At 46.6% G+C, this 20,713-nt stretch overlaps 1 protein-coding gene across 1 annotated transcript in view; it reads right to left on the bottom strand.

Annotated features, from left to right (window-relative positions):
• The window catches only part of LOC148505705 (FRAS1-related extracellular matrix protein 1-like), a 244,847-nt gene that overhangs the window by 176,790 nt on the left and 47,344 nt on the right, over positions 1-20,713 (bottom strand). Inside the window, exons 6-9 of the mRNA XM_088447872.1 lie at positions 6,945-7,268; positions 5,617-5,725; positions 1,618-1,749; positions 196-540 (exon numbers count right to left, since the gene is read on the bottom strand). Of these exons, the coding sequence (XP_088303998.1) occupies positions 196-540; positions 1,618-1,749; positions 5,617-5,725; positions 6,945-7,268 (910 nt within the window). The remainder of the gene's footprint in view (positions 1-195; positions 541-1,617; positions 1,750-5,616; positions 5,726-6,944; positions 7,269-20,713) is intronic.

The raw sequence follows: 20,713 nt of genomic DNA, 5'->3' as shown, positions 1-20,713 counted from the left end.
TTAGGTCCCTGTAGTCACACCGCTTGGCACACCTGCATATACGTATTTTTCATTCTTGGTGGTAAATAGGGTACCTTCCAAATTATTGCTATGGGGGATAACTGTCCAGTTACGCAGCTGATAAAAGCAGTTACTGTGTTGGCTGGTTGAGGTCACACAAACAGCAAGAGGGTGGCTCCTGCCTGTGGCATTTACCGGAGCTCTCTGCAGAATATCTCTTCACCAGCTCCCCTGCTCCAGGCGACCTTGTAATATTGTACAGAATATAATCATCGCTGGAGTCCGCATCTGACGCCGTTAACATGTCTCTCTCTATAGACACGGATGCCCCTTCCGCTAGTTCAATGCCAATGTTGTTCACCAGAAACGGAGGGCTGTCGTCTTTGGGAAGTATGTTTATATGGAATTTGTGCCGGATGCTGTGTTTCCCATCGAAAATCCGGAAAACAATAAAATCCTTAGTGGTGTCACTGTCGTCGTGATGGTAACGTAGAACGCCGTCCCGGATGTCCTGCGCGCTGAATATGAACGCCTTTGCTCCTGGGTGAAAAACAACAAATGACAAATGGAAAACATTAATATGGCTCCCAACATTGTGATGTTCAAAGTTCAATATGGTGCCACACGGTTCAGTCATTGGTGAACTACAAGTACAGTACAGACACAATCCTGCATTAAGTACTGTGCAGCTTTGTAAATGAAACTAATTATATACTGTTCTCTTTGCCATACAACCTGGCATGAGCGTTGATATTTAATCTAGCTGCATGTTTGATAAGCATGACTTTGATATATGAATAATAGGGATGCGGTCAATATCCGGGCGGCTGGGATTCCGGAGGTCAGAATGCCGGCGCCGGAATCCCCACACCTGCAATGCCGACCAGCGGAATCCAGAAGGTAAGTAGCGGGATTAGTGGAAGGCATAATGTTAGGGTCAGTAGCGTTTTAAGAGAGGAGGGGGCCCGTGTGCATTCCCCGTGCAGGGCCCCCTCCTCTCTCCCCGGCGGCCGGCAGCTGACTGACGCGGCTGGCCGACCACCGCAGAAGCTGTAGACTCCAGGCACTAGAGCGTGCCCAGAGACTACTGCGCATGCGTAGAACACCCTGCACCCATTATAGATACGCCCCTGGTTAGGGTTAGGCACTAAGGGGGGAGGGCTAGGTTTAGAGTGCGGGGTTAGGGTTAGGCACCAAAGGGGGAGGGCTAGGTTTAGAGTGCCGGGTTAGGTTTAGGTACTAGGGGGGAGATTAGGTTTAGAGTGCGGGGTTAGGGTTAGGCACCAAGGGGGGAGGGCTAGGTTTAGAGTGCGGGGTTAGGGTTAGGCACCAAGGGGGGAGGGCTAGGTTTAGAGTGCGGGGTTAGGGTTAGGCACCAAGGTGGGAGGGCTAGGTTTAGAGTGCGGGGTTAGGTTTAGGCACTAGGGGGGGAGGTTAGGTTCAGGCACCGGTGAGGGAGGGTTAAAGTAGAGAGAGGAGAAGGGTTAGGATGCCTACCGACAGGTGTCGGTATCCTAACCCTGTCAGGATGCCAGTGTCGGGATTATGACCGCCGGTATCCCGTGCGCCAGCACCCGTACCCATCTCATATAATAATAACAAAGAGGAAGGTTTTACCTCTGACCGTGAGACGTCCATGGTGTAACCCATCTATGGTAACCAGCCGTACGCCGTTAATATTATCATTATCCACAATCTGAAAGATATCCCAGGTTATAGAACGCGATTGTCCCTCCAGCAAGGTCAGACCTGTGGTATATGGACAGTAGTGATAGTTATTAATCAAAATGTCAGCAACAAATGAACAATGTATAGAATATTAATACGCAAAAATGGAGAAGACTTCTGGCTGAAGCGTGTTTGCCAAAATGGCTGCACATTGAATACAAATATGTGTACAACGTCGCTTACCATCGTAAATATCGGTAACAGCGACGCACATCGAGCTGCCATCTTGCCCTTGCTGCAGATCTGACCAGCCGCAGACTCGGCGGCTCTCCTAATACGCAGAGGACTCTCACGCTGCGAATGTAATCGCAATGGCGGTCAACTGTCTGCGTCTTTATGCAAATGCCGCTACAAAGTCATTCCCTTGCCTACAGCCGTGTGTCCGAATGTGCAAAGGCTGAGGTGCCCACTTTCAGTATCCGTACTCGCAGTCATACCGATTGGTGCATCCTAAGACGCCAGCATCGGTCGCACTGTTGAAACTTGCAGCAGCGCTATGGCAGGGGTAGCTTCTCTCTCTGACCACGGCCTCCCATGTATGTGCGTCTGTGTATGCAGCCGCTTCCACTGACACGCCCATCAAACGGACCATAGCTGCGCGCGTTACTAGTCACCTCCCGGTCACCGCCTAGGAATGCCCTGAACTTTTCCACGACAACTACTGTATGTCTGCTCATATAAATGCACGGCTGAAGAGCACAGAAGGAAGCTACAGAGAAAAGACATTGGGGTAAATTTACTAAAGTGAGAGTTTTTAGAAGTGAGTTTTAGAAGTGATGTTGCCCATAGCAACCAATCAGATTCTACTTATCATTTATCTAGGATCTTCTAGAAGATAATAGCGAGAATCTGATTGGTTGCTATGGGCAACATCACTTTTAAAACTCTCTTCTAAAAACTCTCACTTTAGTAAATTTACCCCATTGTATTTATTAAACGTTTTAGGAATACATGTAGAAACTATTAGATAAAAGTTGTATGGAGATGAATCAACCCATTATGAATGATAATACGTATTTGACCGTACCGGAGATGATAAGGGAGTCACAAAATGGATAGCAGATCATTTCTCCTGATTTGGGATATTGAACTTCTAAAATATTAGCAATTCCAGATGCTATGGGGTTTATTCATCATCCTTCAATTTCTACAAAACTAGGTAAAAATTCAAATTTTCTCCTACTTTTGTAGAAGGTATAGATCTTTCACGGAATATCGATTATTCAGCGCAATCATGGCTTCCATAACAGTAGGAAACACGGTAAATTCAAATCTACAGTGTGTCCCCAGCGAAAGTTCAATCAGCAAGCGGTGCACGGATATAGGCCAGCTGGTGCATGGGGAAGGAACACGGATACATGAAGCACCAGTAAGACAGTAGGGAATTATCTCACATCTTGGCTCTGCGTGTGACTAATCAGATTATAGAGATCACACACAAAGGTCTCACACACATTTATTATGTCCATATTCCTAGCAGGCACTGTAGATTGAGTTGTGATAACCAGAAACTGGTCTTTGAAGCCCAATATGTGAAGGAGCTGGACGTTTTTTCGGGATCCTCTAGCGGTTTGGATGGCCGCAACCGTCACCACTGTTGGACTTACAACAAATATTACATGTGCGCTAATTTTACAGTTCTGCTACTTTGCTCCAACAATAGGGCTGATTCTAAGTTCTTTTTTTCTCGTAACTTTTCCTTTTGACCACATTTTATCAAAAAATTAATTGTGTGCCCCCAGCAGGGATCCACAATGTAAAACAAGTGTACCTTTAATCGGCAGAGTTTGCTATTATTGCATTCCTGGTGGTAAATTTACTAAAGTGAGAGTTTTTAGAAGTGAGTTTTAGAAGAGATGTTGCCCATAGCAACCAATCAGATTCTAGCTATTATCTTCTAGAAGGTCCAAATGAAGCCCTACTCCGAAAATAAGACCTACCAAAATCCCATTTTGAGCTGGGAACGCTTCAGAGACCAGCGTTCCCAGTCATGCAGCGCGCGGGTGACGTCATAACGTCACCCGCGCGCTGAGGATCCTGTGCAACCGCGCCTGCTGGATCATGTTAGATCCAGTCAGCGCGCAAGTGAGAGGGACATCCCGGACGGCGGCGAGTCAGGTAAGTACCGTATTGTACTGGTGGGTGGGGAATCAATTAGAGGGGGGCTTGCACTGCAATAAGGGAGGCTGCATAAGGGGCACTGCTACAAGTGGGTGGCCTGCATAAGCGGCACTGCTACCGTACAAGGGAGGCTGCATAAGGGACACTGCTACAGGGGGGGGCCTGCATAAGGGGCATTTCTACAAGGGGGCCTGCAAGGGGGGGGCCTGCATAAGGGGCACTTCTACAAGGGGGCCTGCATAAGGAGCACTGCTGTCACTGTTAATTAAAATAAGACCTACCCCGAAAATAAGCCCTATGGTGTTTTTTGGAACAAAAAAAATATAAGACAGTGGGCTCTGTTTACTACAATCCGCATATTGAATGCGGATTGTAGTGTGATATTACCGAGTGAATTCGCATTGCGAATTCAGGCAATATCACAGTGATTTACTTTAAATCCCTTGCAGGGACAGAGCTTGCGATAAAGCTCTGTCCGTGCGGATCCCATCCGCACTCTAGTTGCGGTATTTTCGGAAAAAATACCGTGACTAAGAGCCCGCGCATGCGCCGACCCACCGTCGCTGCTACCCCCCACCGACGCTAAGCCCCACCCCCGGTGCTAAGCCCCTCCCCCTGCGATCACGGACCCCCGCGACCCCCCCTCCCCACCCCCGCGACCCCTCCTCCCTTCATTACACTTACCTGCATCCTCCTGGTCTCCGGTGATCTTCTCCGGGCTTCCCGATCAGGTGATCTCCCATACTGCACTGGGGCCCAATCACCTGATGACCGGGCAGCAGTGCGCTGTGGGAGACCAGCTGACCGGAGAGGAGCCATCACCGGAGGCCCGATCACCGGTTCCTGGATTCAGGTAAGTAAAAAAAAAATATTTCATTTTTTTTTCTTTTTTTTACAGTAATCAGCTTGCAGTCTGTTTAGACCACATAGCTGATTACTGGTACCGGCTCCCGCCTCTGCTCTCCCCGTTAGAGCAGAGTGGGAGCCCGGTAACCGGGGGAAACCCTGGAAAACGCCACCTCCAGGTGGCGTTATTATCACAGGGCTTCCCCCGGTATTTTTTTACAATTTATTTTTAGTAACTATGGTCGGATCACATTTCCCATTACAATTATGGGAAATGCGATCTGCCTTACTAAAAATAAGTGATACTAGGGGTTGGAGTAGAATTTTACTAATTCTACTCCAATTGCCCTATAGTAACTACAGGTGAAACTAAAATAATGTGAAAAGGGTGTGAAAACACCCTTTTCACTTTATTTTGGTAAAAATAATGTTAATAAATAGAGCCCAGTGTCTTATTATCGGGGAAACACGGTAGTTAAATGTTAAGTAGAATCTGATTGGTTGCTATGGGCAACATCTCTTTTAAAACTCACTTCTAAAAATTCTCATTTTAGTAAATTTACTCCCTGATGTTAACATACTGTATGGTAATGCAATTCTGTGAGGGCATTCATTTTTGGTGAAAAACTGCTCTGCTAGTTTACAGGCTAAAAAATTAGTCCTATTGCCGGCAAAGACCCCCCCCCCCCCCTTTTTTTTCCCAGCAAACGGGCTTATAGAACACTGTTGCCTCCATTTGCTTCTTATTACATGACACGGTCTCTGTGACAAAACTGGCACTTTTCATAGCTCCAAATACTTTGTGCTGCTGTGAACACTCTGATCACCTGATTAGTTACAGGTTGCTGAGGTAAAATGGTAACAAAATGCAGTGATAAACCTTAGCATTAGTGTGAAATTTACTAACTGTTAGGAACGTACCCATATTCCAGGACACTCTGGGAGCTTTTGTTTCTGCAGTTCTAATGGAGAAATGGACCATAATTGGCGAGCTGCTCAGGAAATAACTATCAATGGCTTCAAATTCAACCTACAAACACAGGCAGAGGGATCAATTACTTTAGTCAGTGACTAAAAACACGGTGCATATTTATTTTTTTTACAGTGAAAATGACTAAGAAACAGGCTAAACTGTGATGCTGAAATCGCTCAGGGCCTGACGCTAATGGGATCTCAGCTACAATTTCATACGCGACGCAACAGAGAAAATATGCTAATGTTAGCAAAGACCACCCGAGCATAAAGACACCCACTACTGCCTTCTTACCTGTGTGCGACGACATATATGTATTGTATACGCATTAGCTTCAATCTCTGAATGAGGCCCTCAGTTTCCTCTTAAGCCGCGTATCCATTAGCAGATATTAATGAGCGATTGCACGATTACGACTTCGTAATTCTGCAATCGCTCCTTAAGCGTGTATGAATCGGGCATGAAAATGTCGAAAAACGACCAGCGATGCGCGCTCCCGCTGGTCTTTTTCGACATTAATCATCACCTGAACATGCTGGTCAATCTGCCGATAACACAGGTTGACCATGTTCAGGGATGAGGGAGGGTCCTTCACTGACCGACATATCGTTCAGTGTAGGCACTGCAGGATAAGAGGAACGACTGTACGATTACAATGTTGTAATCGTACTGTCGTTCCACTATCTGTTAGTGGATACGCACCTTGATACTAGTAAAGGCCCAGTATATATTTAAATCCCCATTGCTATCTTATGGCAAATTATACAATATCTATTGAACTTCACCTTAGGAATTGTTGGTAGATAATGATATATGCAAATCACTCCTTCAGTGCCCTGATTTACAAACTACTGTGTGATTCCAGATCAGTTGGTTTTCTAGGAAGGCTATCACCATAAAGGTGATGTAATCAATCCAAATTACCATAGAGAATGTTATGCTCTTGCTAGATCTCATCTGGGCATGACACGCGTAAATGGATTCTGTCCTGCAGAGTTTGGATACGGTCCAAATAAGAACCAATTAACATCTATCTTGGGCTGTATGGGGTTGATTTACTAAAGCTTCTAAAAAGGTAACGGGGTTGTGTTACCCATAGCAACCAATCAGATTCTGTCTATTATTTTCTAGGATGAAATAAAGAAATGACAGAATCTGATTGGTTCCTACTTCCTAGGGACAACCACTTTTAATATTTGGAAGCTTTAGTTAACCTAACCCGGCGATAACTCTACAAAACCACAATTCCCGGCAAAGACCCCTGACTACGTCTCACCTCATAGTTACGTCTCTCAGAATGGCTGGTATTTGGTGGCTGATAGGCTATTTTCATGTCGTAAAGATCTTGCCGCGTGAAAGATGTAATAGCTTTCGTTTGGTCATCTACGTGGGTGATATACCCCTCTGGCGGCGGCTTTGTGATCTTAAACACAAGCTTGTTCTTTGGGGTCTCATCGTCTTCGGCATCGAGGGCTGCTGTGGTCAGGGGGGTTAGGATGAACTGGTCAATTTCCAAAATAAACATGGGCATAAAAGCCGCACGCGGCGGAGTGTTCGGGAGTGCGCCGGAAATTTTTACAGGGATCCATATGTTTTGAGCCTGGACACAAAAAGGGAACATTGTGGGTAATGTTATTGGTAATTAAATAATGACTCCTGTACAGTAAGTAACATGTTATAATTCTAATAAGTCATCATATTGGTCTCTACCTATACAACTATACAGACTGTTTTCTTATGGCCTAATAAAATATAAATTATTTTTTTATAAATAGTTACTTTAGTTCGATGTCAACAAATCCAGAACCTTAAGTCCAACCATAATATACAGGTTACTCAAATGTATAAAATGGCATTTTGCAATATTTACAGTACAAGCAGATTGTATCTGATAACCGCTTACAACTGATGGCACAGAAACAGACAAATCACAGGTGCACAACTCCAAATTGCTGATTATATATAAATACATTATGCAATAAAAATGTGCAATAAATAAATAGAGGTTTTTAGCATAATCATGGCTAAGGTTATGGGCCTACCCACCATATCCAGGTCCATAACATACTAGGGTTCAAATGCAGAGTGCAGGACGCCCCCAAACCAGCTCAGCCGATCCACCCCAGGGTATCGCTCTAATAAGAAAGGTGAAGTATAACGTAAGAAAGGTAAGAGCAGCTGCGGCTGCATGTATAGGATAGAGAAGTGAAAATACAAGTATAATAAAACAAACAGTAAAAGTGTTAAAATGTGCAAAAAAGGAAAAATGTGTTATAATGCGATGCCCTGAAGCAGACCAACCAAAGCAATCCAGGGGACCCACGCCCCAAAAATCAACCCAAAGTTGCACTACAGAATATATAATTTGTAGGACTTACCTAAAATTGTGCCTATTACTAGTGTGCATTCACAAAACCAGACTCCATGCTTTAAACCAATAAGGGAGGGGTGCTAATCCAGGTTGAAGGTGTCTTAGCCTTCAGGTGTGCAAAGAAGCACACTAAATGGAGTGTATAGGAAAGGGTGCAGGACTGCACACATCTGATGCTTTGGTTACTCACAATAGTCTTTGTTCCCCCCCATAACATTACAATGATGCTTTTAAAATTTAAAATACATATTTTCCTAACTGACAAAGCAGATAGCAAAATTATCCCTTTCTATTCTCTTAAACTATATTTAATATAAATGCACATTTAGGGGCCTATTTATCAATAATTACATTCTCAATGCGATTTAGGGTCCATGTTGAACGCAGATTTCCGACGGTCAGGATTCTGCGCAGGCACCGGTCCCATACTGTGCATGTGCAGTACGGTTCTGCACGCTCGCAATCAGGTCAGCAGCAGACTGTCAGTGATTGAGTGACGTCTGCTGTTTGGGTGCGGAAGGGGACGGCGACGGCCTATGTTTCTCAAAACGGAGGCGTGTCACCGTCATTGGGGGGGTGGGGGAGGAGGCCAGGATCTCCATCGGCTGATGGAGATTTCGTGGCCTCTTTGTTGTATCTGCTGCGGCCAGCTTGCGTGTCCCTATAGGTCACTCGGCCAGCCAATGTTATCTCAGGACGCAGCTCGGATAAGTAATGCGTGCAGGTGGCGTGATGCCTCCTGCTGCATTACCATAACTGCAAGGACAGAATTACAAAGCTGCTTGCTTGCCGCTTTGCAATTCCGTCCTGTGTTGAATCAGCCCTAGGTGCAATATTAGCGCCCAAAATCACATTACAGCATGTGATAATGACACCAGAATGTATCAAATGCCACTTACAGGGACCGGGCTCCAAAAGGAGCCCGTCACTGCGATGTGCTTGGAGTGACGTGACTGTATCAGTGGTCTCTTCCAGGGTCGGACTGGCCCACAGGGGTACAGGGGAATCTCCCGGTGGGCCCCACTGCCTGAGGGCCCACCCCCTCCTCTAGGGATCAGGTTACAGACTGTGCACTTGAATTATACATTATACATATGTTACATTGTACTGCAAAGGACTATGGTGTATTTTCTACAATGCATTGCTGTTATTAATCTGGTACATTAGCATGCATGCACCAGCAGTATTTAATATATACAGTCAGGTCCATAAATATTGGGACATTGACAGAATTTTCATATTTTGGCCTCTATTCACCACCACAATGGCTTTGAAATGAAACAAACAAGATGTGATTTAACTGCAGACTTTCAGATTTAATTTGAGGGTAATTACATCCAAATCAGGTGAACGGTGTAGGAATTACAACGGTTTCTATGTGTGCCTCCCACTTTTTAATGGGCCAAAAGTAATGGGACAAACTAAACAATCCTAAATCTAACTTTCACTTTTTAATACTTTGTTGCAAATCCTTTGCAGGCAATTACAGCCTGAAGTCTGGAACGCATAGACATCACCAGACGCTGGGTTTCATCCCTGGTGATGCTCTGCCAGGCCTCTACTGCAAATGTCTTCAGTTTCTGCTTGTTCTTGGGGCATTTTCCCTTCAGTTTTGTCTTCATCAAGTGAAATGCATGCTCAATCGGATTCAGGTCAGGGAATTGACTTGGCCATTGCATAACATTCCACTTTTTAGCCTTAAAAAACTCTTTGGTTGCTTTTGCAGTATGCTTCGGGTCATTGTCCATCTGCACTGTGAAGCGCCGTCCAATGAGTTCTGAAGCATTTGACTGAATATGAGCATATAATATTGCCCGAAACACTTCAGAATTCATTCTGCTGCTTTTGTCAGCAGTCACATCATCAATAAATACAAGGGAACCAGTTCCATTGGCAGCCATACATGCCCACGCCATGACACTACCACCACCATGCTTCACTGATGAGGTGGTATGTTTTGGATCATGAGCAGTTCCTTTCCTTCTCTTCTCTTCCCATCACTCTGGTACAAGTTGATCTTTGTCTCATCTGTCCATAGGATGTTGTTCCAGAACTGTAATGGCTTTTTTAGATGTTGTTTGGCAAACTCTAATCTGGTCTTCCTGTTTTTGTGGCTCACCAATGGTTTGCATCTTGTGGTGAACCATCTTTATTAACTCTTGTGAAGTCTTCTCTTGATTGTTGACTTTGACACATATACACCTACCTCCTGGAGAGTGTTTTTGATTTGGCCAACTGTTGTGAAGGGGTTTTTCTTCCCCACGGAAATAATTCTTCTGTCATCCACCACAGTTGTTTTCGGTGGTCTTCCGGGTCTTTTGGTGTTGCTGAGCTCTCCGGTGCGTTCTTTCTTTTTAAGAATGTTCCAAACAGTTGATTTGGCCACACCTAATGTTTTTGCTATCTCTCTGATGGGTTTGTTTTGATTTTTCAGCCTAATGATAGCTTGTTTCACTGATAGTGACAGCTCTTTGGATCGCATATTGAGAGTGGACATCAACTGATTCCAAATGCAAATGTCACACCTAGAATCAACTCCAGACCTTTTACCTGCTTAATTGATAATGAAATAATGAGGGAATAGCCCACACCTGTCCATGAAATAGCTTTTGAGTTGATAGTCCCATTACTTTTGGCCCCTTAAAAAGTGGGAGGCACATATAGAAACCGTTGTAATTCCTACACCGTTCACCCGATTTGGATGTAATTACCCTCAAATTAAATCTGAAAGTCTGCAGTTAAAGCACATGTTGTTTGTTTCATTTCAAAACCATTGTGGTGGTGAATAGAGGCCAACATCTGAAAATTCTGTCAATGTCCCAATATTTATGGACCTGACTGTATATATATATATATATATATATATATATATATATATTTTTTTTAGAGAGGCCCAGACCATGCATTCTCTAATGGTTAGCCAAGCCTCTGTGGAGGTAGCCACACCCCCTCTGAAGGCTGGCCACACCCCTAAGTATGGGCCCCTATCACTGCATTCCCCCGGTAGGCAACTCATTCACCAGTCCGACACTGGTCTCTTCACTCCTCTATCGGGACTCCTGCACATGCGTGGCCTGCCGGTAAATATTGAGAAGTGTAACCTATAGGCCACAGATGGCGATAGCTGCGGGGTCCAGACTCTGCAAAGCGTAGCTTGGTAAATCTGACAGCTTCGCAACCTCCATAGAAACCTAATGATTTATAGCTGACGGTGTGACCAGCTAGGCAGACGGTCATCATTATGCTGCGGTCATGATGGGCCTATTTTTATGTGGAGGCCTGGATCTGTAACTCCATCTGCCCCCATTATTAATTTGGCCCTGCAGAGATGCATCTCACATCACAATATTTCTGCATTAGTATTACATGAGCCTCATATCACTACTAGGGGTGTGCACCGGCCACTTTTCGTGTTTTGTGTTTTGGTTTTGGATCTGGATCTTTCTTCGTGTTTTGGATCTGGATTGGTTTTGCCAAAACCACCCTTCCGTGTTTTGGGTTCTGGGTTTTGTGTTTTGGATCTGTATTTTTTTTTAAAAAAGCATAAAAACAGCTAAAATCACAGAATTTGTAGGTTTTTCTGCTCCTATGCTATTATTAACCTCAATAACCTTAATTTCCACTCATTTCCAGTCTATTCTGAACACCTCACACCTCACAATAGTGTTTTTATGTCCAAAACGTTGCACCAAGGTAGCTGGATGACTATGCTAAGCGACACGAGTGGGCGGCACAAACACGTGACCCATCTAGGCGTGAAACTGCAGTGGCAGACAGGATGGCAGTTTGAAAAACTAGGCCCCAAACTGTACATAATGCAAAGAAAAAAAAGAGGTGCAAGATGGAATTGTCCTTGGGCCCTCCCACCCACCCTTATGTTGTATAAACAGGACATGCACACTTTAACAAACCAATCATTTCAGCGCCAGGGTCTGCCACACAACTGTGGCTGAAATGATTGGTTCGTTTGGGCCCCCACAAAACAAGCTGGCAATTAATGTGTCCCTGCACAAACTGGCTCTATGGAGGCAAGATGTCATCCTCATCCTCCTCATCCACCGATTCCTCACCCTCTTCAGTGTGTACATCCTCATCCTCACAAAGTATTAACTCGTCCCCACTTGAATCCACCACCACAGGTCCCTCTGTACCTTCTGGAGGCTGGTCTCCCTGGAAGAGCTGATAATTCATTTTGATGAACATCATCTTCTCCACATTCTGTGGAAGCAACCTCCTACGCCTTTCGCTGACAAGGTTCCCGGCTGCACTAAACACTCTTTCGGAGTACACACTGGAGGGGGGGCAACTCAGGTAAAATAGAGCCAGTTTGTACAGGGGCCTCCAAATTGCCTCTTTTTCCTGCCAGTACAGGTATGGACTGTCTGCCATGCCTACTTGGATGCTGTCACCGATGTAATCCTCCACCATTCTGTCAATGGTGACAGTATCATATGCAGTGACAGTAGACATGTCAGAAATTGTTGCCAGGTCCTTCAGTCCGGACCAGATGTCCAAACTTGGTCCTGCCTGCCCTGCATCACCGCCAGCGGGTTGCTTAGGATACCTAAGTTTTTTCCTGGCAGCCCCAGTTGCAGGAGAAAATGAAGAAGGAGCCGTTGACGTGTCACGTTCTGCTTCAGCTGACAGTGTGTTCACCAGCAGGTCTTTGCACCTCTGCAGGCTTGTGTCGGCCGGAAAGAGAGACACCACATAGGCTTTAAACCTAGGATCGAGCACGGTGGCCAAAACGTAGTGGTCTGATTTCAACAGATTGACCACCCTGGAATCCTGGCAAAGCGAATGAAGGGCTTCATCCACAAGTCCCACATGCCGAGCGGAATCGCTCCGTCTTAGCTCCTCCTTCACTTTCTCCAGCTGCTTCTGCAAAAGCCTGATGAGGGGAATGACCTGACTCAAGCTGGCAGTGTCTGAACTGACTTCACGTGTGGCAAGTTCGAAGGGCTGGAGAACCTTGCACAACACGGAAATCATTCTCCACTGCGCTTGAGTCAGGTGCATACCCCCTCCTTTGCCTATGTCATAGGTGGATGTATAGGCTTGTATGGCCTTTTGCTGCTCCTCCATCCTCTGAAGCATATAGAGGGTTGAGTTCCACCGCGTCACAACCTCTTGCTTCAGGTGATGGCGGGGCAGGTTCAAGAGTGTTTGCTGGCGCTCCAGTCTTCGGCACGCAGTCGCTGAATGGCGAAAGTGGCCAGAAATTTTTCGGGCCACCCAAAGCGTCTCCTGCACGCCCCTGTCGCTTTTCAGAAAATTCTGCACCACCAAGTTTATTGTGTGAGCAAAACATGGGACGTGCTGGAATTTGCCCAGATGTAATGCCCGCACAATATTGGTGGCGTTGTCAGATATCACAAATCCCCAGGAGAGTCTAAGTGGGGTAAGCCACTGGGCGATGATTTCCCTCAGTTTCTCTAAGAGGTTGTCGGCGGTGTGCCTCTTACTGAAACCGGTGATACACAGCGTAGCCTGCCTTGTAACGAGCTGGCATTTCTGAGATGCTGCTACTGGTGACGCTGCTGCTGTTGCTGCGTAAGGTGATACATCTACCCAGTGGGCTGTCACAGTCATATAGTCCTTAGTCTGCCCTGTTCCACTTGTCCACATGTCCGTGGTTAAGTGGACATTGTGTACAACGGCATTTTTCAGGACACTGAGGACACTTTTTCTGACGTTTCTGTACAGTCTCGGTATCGCCTGCCTAGTGAAGTGGAATCTAGACGGGATTTGGAACCGGGGACACACTACCTCCATCAATTGTCTAAATCCCACTGCACTAATGGCGGATACCGGACGCACGTCTAACACCAACATAGCAGTCAAGGCCTCAGTTATACGTTTTGCTTCAGGATGACTGCTGTCGTACTTCATCCTCCTCGCTAAGGACTGTTGGAGGGTCAATTGTTTAGTAAAAGTAGTGGTGTTCCTACTTCCTCTCTGGGATGATGAACGACTCCCAGCAGCAGCAACAGCAGCAGCGGCAGCAGTAGGCGTAGCAATGCAGGATCCTCCGGAGGAATCCCGGATAGGAGAGTCAGTCATGCCAGTGACATGGCCTGCAGGACTACTTCCGATCCTAACTAAGGAGGAAATTGACGAGGAGGGAGTTGACGGTGTGGTTTGCAGGCGCTTGGATACAACAGGACAACGGGATTTAGGTGTCCCTGGACTGCTTACGGTCTTAGCCAAAGTTTCTGAACTTGACAGTAACTTTTTATGAACGCGCTGCAGGTGCCGTATAAGGGAGGATGTTCCTAGGTGGTTGACGTCCCTACCCCTACTTATTTCACCTTTACATATGGTACATATGGCAAGACAGTTGTTGTCCGGATTTGGATAGAAATATTGCCAGACCAAAGAGGTGGAATGTTTGGTCTTCTGCCCAGGCATGACCGTGATGGGCTTTTTCATCCCACGGACAACAACTGTCTCCCCCGGAGCCTGATTTAAACAAACCACATCACCATCAGAATCCTCCTCGCCAACTTCCTCCTCAGCGCCAGCTACACCAGTATCCTCATCCTGTTGTACTTCAACAGTGACATCTTCAATTTGCATATCAGCAAGTGGACTGTGGGTGCTCCTTTCAGCACTTGCAGGGGGCGTGCAAATGGTGGAAAGAGCCACCTCTTCCCGTCCAGTGCTGGGAAGGTCAGGCATCGCAACCACCACCACACTTGGACTCTCCTTGGGGATTTGTGATATCTTCTTAGAAAGCACAGTTCTTCGCTGTGCTTTTGCCAGCTTAACTCTTTTGATTTTTTTAGTGGGAGGAGGGCTTCCATCGTCATGTGAAGCTGAACCACTAGTCATGAACATACTAGGGATCGACCTTAGCCGTTCCTTGCCACTCCGTGTCGTAAATGGCATATTGGCAAGTTTACGTTTCTCTTCAGCTGATTTAAATGTCTTTTTCAAGGTCATTTTCCTGAACTTTGCCATTTGGGATTGTATGTGCCCTCTACTATGACATTGGGCATCGGCCTTGGCAGACGACGTTGATGGCATGTTATCGTCTATGTCATGACTAGTGGCAGCAGCTTCAGCACTAGGAGGAAGTGGTTCTTGATCTTTCTCTATTTTATTTTTATCGGAGAAAGTTTGGTCCTCCATTTATGTTATATCGATTTGATATATACGTGCGGCTAAACACAGAAAATAATTTTTTTTTTGGTTTGGACTGGAGTGTACTTTGTGGGTTACAGCACCCTTTAACGGTCAAGCCAGCCGGCCCTTTACTTATGACACAGGCGCACGCTTGGCACTACTTTGTTGATGCACGTGCGGCTACTGCGCACACAATTCACAAACACAGAAAATAATTTTTTTTTGGTTTGGACTGGAGTGTACTTTCGGGGGTTACAGCACCCTTTAACGGTCAAGCCAGCCGGCCCTTTACTTATGACACAGGCGCACGCTTGGCACTACTTTGTTGATGCACGTGCGGCTACTGCGCACACAATTCACAAACACAGAAAATAATTTTTTTTTTGGTTTGGACTGGAGTGTACTTTCGGGGGTTACAGCACCCTTAACGGTCAAGCCAGCCGGCCCTTTACTTATGACACAGGCGCACGCTTGGCACTACTTTGTTGATGCACGTGCGGCTACTGCGCACACAATTCACAAACACAGAAAATAATTTTTTTTTTGGTTTGGACTGGAGTGTACTTTCGGGGGTTACAGCACCCTTAACGGTCAAGCCAGCCGGCCCTTTACTTATGACACAGGCGCACGCTTGGCACTACTTTGTTGATGCACGTGCGGCTACTGCGCACACAATTCACAAACACAGAAAATAATTTTTTTTTGGTTTGGACTGGAGTGTACTTTCGGGGGTTACAGCACCCTTTAACGGTCAAGCCAGCCGGCCCTTTACTTATGACACAGGCGCACGCTTGGCACTACTTTGTTGATGCACGTGCGGCTACTGCGCACACAATTCACAAACACAGAAAATAATTTTTTTTTTGGTTTGGACTGGAGTGTACTTTCGGGGGTTACAGCACCCTTAACGGTCAAGCCAGCCGGCCCTTTACTTATGACACAGGCGCACGCTTGGCACTACTTTGTTGATGCACGTGCGGCTACTGCGCACACAATTCACAAACACAGAAAATAATTTTTTTTTGGTTTGGACTGGAGTGTACTTTTGGGGGTTACAGCACCCTTTAACGGTCAAGCCAGCCGGCCCTTTACTTATGACACAGGCGCACGCTTGGCACTACTTTGTTGATGCACGTGCGGCTACTGCGCACACAATTCACAAACACAGAAAATAATTTTTTTTTTGGTTTGGACTGGAGTGTACTTTCGGGGGTTACAGCACCCTTAACGGTCAAGCCAGCCGGCCCTTTACTTATGACACAGGTGCACGCTTGGCACTACTTTGTTGATGCACGTGCGGCTACTGCGCACACAATTCACAAACACAGAAAATAATTTTTTTTTTGGTTTGGACTGGAGTGTACTTTCGGGGGTTACAGCACCCTTAACGGTCAAGCCAGTCGGCCCTTTACTTATGACACAGGCGCACGCTTGGCACTACTTTGTTGATGCACGTGCGGCTACTGCGCACACAATTCACAAACACAGAAAATAATTTTTTTTTGGTTTGGACTGGAGTGTACTTTCGGGGGTTACAGCACCCTTTAACGGTCAAGCCAGCCGGCCCTTTACTTATGACACAGGCGCACGCTTGGCACTACTTTGTTGATGCACGTGCGGCTACTGCGCACACAATTCACAAACACAGAAAATAATTTTTTTTTTGGTTTGGACTGGAGTGTACTTTCGGGGGTTACAGCACCCTTAACGGTCAAGCCAGCCGGCCCTTTACTTATGACACAGGCGCACGCTTGGCACTACTTTGTTGATGCACGTGCGGCTACTGCGCACACAATTCACAAACACAGAAAATAATTTTTTTTTTGGTTTGGACTGGAGTGTACTTTCGGGGGTTACAGCACCCTTAACGGTCAAGCCAGCCGGCCCTTTACTTATGACACAGGCGCACGCTTGGCACTACTTTGTTGATGCACGTGCGGCTACTGCGCACACAATTCACAAACACAGAAAATAATTTTTTTTTGGTTTGGACTGGAGTGTACTTTCGGGGGTTACAGCACCCTTTAACGGTCAAGCCAGCCGGCCCTTTACTTATGACACAGGCGCACGCTTGGCACTACTTTGTTGATGCACGTGCGGCTACTGCGCACACAATTCACAAACACAGAAAATAATTTTTTTTTTGGTTTGGACTGGAGTGTACTTTCGGGGGTTACAGCACCCTTAACGGTCAAGCCAGCCGGCCCTTTACTTATGACACAGGCGCACGCTTGGCACTACTTTGTTGATGCACGTGCGGCTACTGCACACACAATTCACAAACACAGAAAATAATTTTTTTTTGGTTTGGACTGGAGTGTACTTTCGGGGGTTACAGCACCCTTTAACGGTCAAGCCAGCCGGCCCTTTACTTATGACACAGGCGCACGCTTGGCACTACTTTGTTGATGCACGTGCGGCTACTGCGCACACAATTCACAAACACAGAAAATAATTTTTTTTTTGGTTTGGACTGGAGTGTACTTTCGGGGGTTACAGCACCCTTAACGGTCAAGCCAGCCGGCCCTTTACTTATGACACAGGCGCACGCTTGGCACTACTTTGTTGATGCACGTGCGGCTACTGCGCACACAATTCACAAACACAGAAAATAATTTTTTTTTGGTTTGGACTGGAGTGTACTTTTGGGGGTTACAGCACCCTTTAACGGTCAAGCCAGCCGGCCCTTTACTTATGACACAGGCGCACGCTTGGCACTACTTTGTTGATGCACGTGCGGCTACTGCGCACACAATTCACAAACACAGAAAATAATTTTTTTTTTGGTTTGGACTGGAGTGTACTTTCGGGGGTTACAGCACCCTTAACGGTCAAGCCAGCCGGCCCTTTACTTATGACACAGGTGCACGCTTGGCACTACTTTGTTGATGCACGTGCGGCTACTGCGCACACAATTCACAAACACAGAAAATAATTTTTTTTTTGGTTTGGACTGGAGTGTACTTTCGGGGGTTACAGCACCCTTAACGGTCAAGCCAGTCGGCCCTTTACTTATGACACAGGCGCACGCTTGGCACTACTTTGTTGATGCACGTGCGGCTACTGCGCACACAATTCACAAACACAGAAAATTATTTTTTTTTTGGTTTGGACTGGAGTGTACTTTCGGGGGTTACAGCACCCTTAACGGTCAAGCCAGCCGGCCCTTTACTTATGACACAGGCGCACGCTTGGCACTACTTTGTTGATGCACGTGCGGCTACTGCGCACACAATTCACAAACACAGAAAATAATTTTTTTTTGGTTTGGACTGGAGTGTACTTTCGGGGGTTACAGCACCCTTTAACGGTCAAGCCAGCCGGCCCTTTACTTATGACACAGGCGCACGCTTGGCACTACTTTGTTGATGCACGTGCGGCTACTGCGCACACAATTCACAAACACAGAAAATATATTATTTTTTTAGCACTTGGGGGGAGCACCCCTGATGGACAGAGCACCCCCTGGACAACACTACAGCACTCCTTTAGGACTGGGACACTGCACAGGACTTTGGAGTGGACACAGCCCCTATGGAGAACTGACTGCACAACACAGTCCAGCCAGCCCCTATGGACTTTGAAGTAGTGGACACAGCCCCTATTAACAACAGCAGCACAGCACAACACAGCCAGCCCCTATGGACTTTGAAGTAGTGGACAACAGCAGCACTACACTACACTACACTACACTACACTACACAGCCCTAACTCCCACCCTCCCTCTTCACTGTCCACAGCCGAGTGAGAAAATGGCGCCGACGCGGGTACCTTATATAGGATCCAAAACCCGCGAGACTCGGAAGGCGGGATGATGACGTTTTGCCTCGATTTCAGATCCGAGTCAGGCGGGAAAAGACTCGGATCGGGGGGGCTCGGGGGGGTTCGGATTTCAGAAATCCGAACCCGCTCACCCCTAATCACTACTCTACAATCCGAGGTCTCAAAAGCAGGACCTAGAGTGCAGTTATTGATATATGTTAAATTGTGAACTACTCCATTATTCTGTTTTATCACTCTTGTATTGGCTGTTTATTCTATCGTATGTACAGTGGCACAGAGACCTTGCAGTGTGATACCCCCAAACCAGCAGTGAGGGGTTTACGGAAGGGAGTTAGGACCCTGCTGATCCCCTGGAGATGGTTCTGCCAGCCTTAGGAGGGAGAATAGAGAGAGGCTGTTGGGGGTGGAGCTAGAAAAGCCCAGGGATAGGGGTGGCCATCGGTAGGGTGGCCATCGATGGTTAGTATCGATGGCACACAAACCGTCTATGGTGAACCATCGATGGATTGCACCCCTTGATAGCCTCCGCTGCGAGGGAGAACGACAGGTCAATCAAAATATAGGGGCGGGCCTAGCTGTACTGGGGTGGGGCTAGGCTCCATCCCGTCCGCAAAAAAAAATAAATCAACCATCGGTTTCAACTCGTTCATCGTTGGCTAAGAGCCATTGGCTCCTAGTCATCGATGGTAAAAATTATTCAACATCGGCCATAAACCATTGATGATTTAGACTAATCGATGATCGATGACCATCCCTACCCAGGGAGCCCTGCACAAGACTTGGAGAGGAGCAGGCATACTGTGAGCAGAGGCTGAGGAGAGCCAGAGTAGTGATAGGAGCTGCACTGCCTGTGAGGATCCCCAGAGACAGATTGGCCAGTGCTGAGAGCTGACAGGGGACAGAGTCATCTGCAGAGTCTGACAATTGTTACTGTCAGCACCAGAGAACCGGCTATTGCTGCAGAGGGACACAGTGAGTAACCATTGCCAGCAGGGGCGTTTTAAGAGAGGACGGGGCCCGTGTGCAGATTCAGTGCGGGCCCCCTCCTCTCTCCGGTGGTCCCGCGGTGAAGTTGACCACAGCACACCGCCCACCTTACCTGGCTTTGCCCTGGTGACTGCGGCCTCGGCGCTCCCTTCCCTGGACCCTACTTCAATTCAGCGCCAGCCGTTAGTAAATGAGAGTTCGCTGACCGGCAGCCAATCAGGGGCAGCCACGTGGCCGCCCCTGATTGGCTTACGGTCCACGAACCACGATTGGCTCATGACCAGAGACAAATTTAACCATGCAGCCACTTGGTGACCGGCGCCGGAGGAGTGCCAATATGCCGCCGGCCACCACTGATTGGCTGAGGGTCCGCGAGCCAAACCAAATTTAATACAAGCAGCCGTATATGGAAAGATATTAGGTGTGCTGTCAATTAGCAGCCAGTCAGAGGTAGTCAGCCTCCAACTATGTACACAAATATGGATAAAGGAACTGATGCTTTGAAATCCATTAAAAGCAATATAATGAAATGTATGAATATACTGTAAGTATAAGAGAAGCGGATGTCTAAAATGTCACAAAACACATTTAATACAAATATAATGGTACATTGCATAAAAGCCTCTAATTGGGAGCAAAAATAAGAGTCATATAATTCATTCAGCTGTTATGGGAATCCTTAGAGGAAAGATGGTGGAATAGTTATTATATCCTGGTAGGGTCTCAATTGAAACTGGGTTAAAGTTCAAACACAGCAGATATTTACCAAGTGGAAA

Source organism: Taudactylus pleione, unplaced genomic scaffold (assembly GCF_031769625.1).
Source record: "Taudactylus pleione unplaced genomic scaffold, aTauple2 ptg000442l, whole genome shotgun sequence".
Lineage (NCBI taxonomy): Eukaryota > Metazoa > Chordata > Amphibia > Anura > Myobatrachidae > Taudactylus > Taudactylus pleione.
The sequence above is the reverse complement of the archived record's forward strand: the minus strand, read 5'-3'. Positions and strand labels throughout refer to the sequence as shown.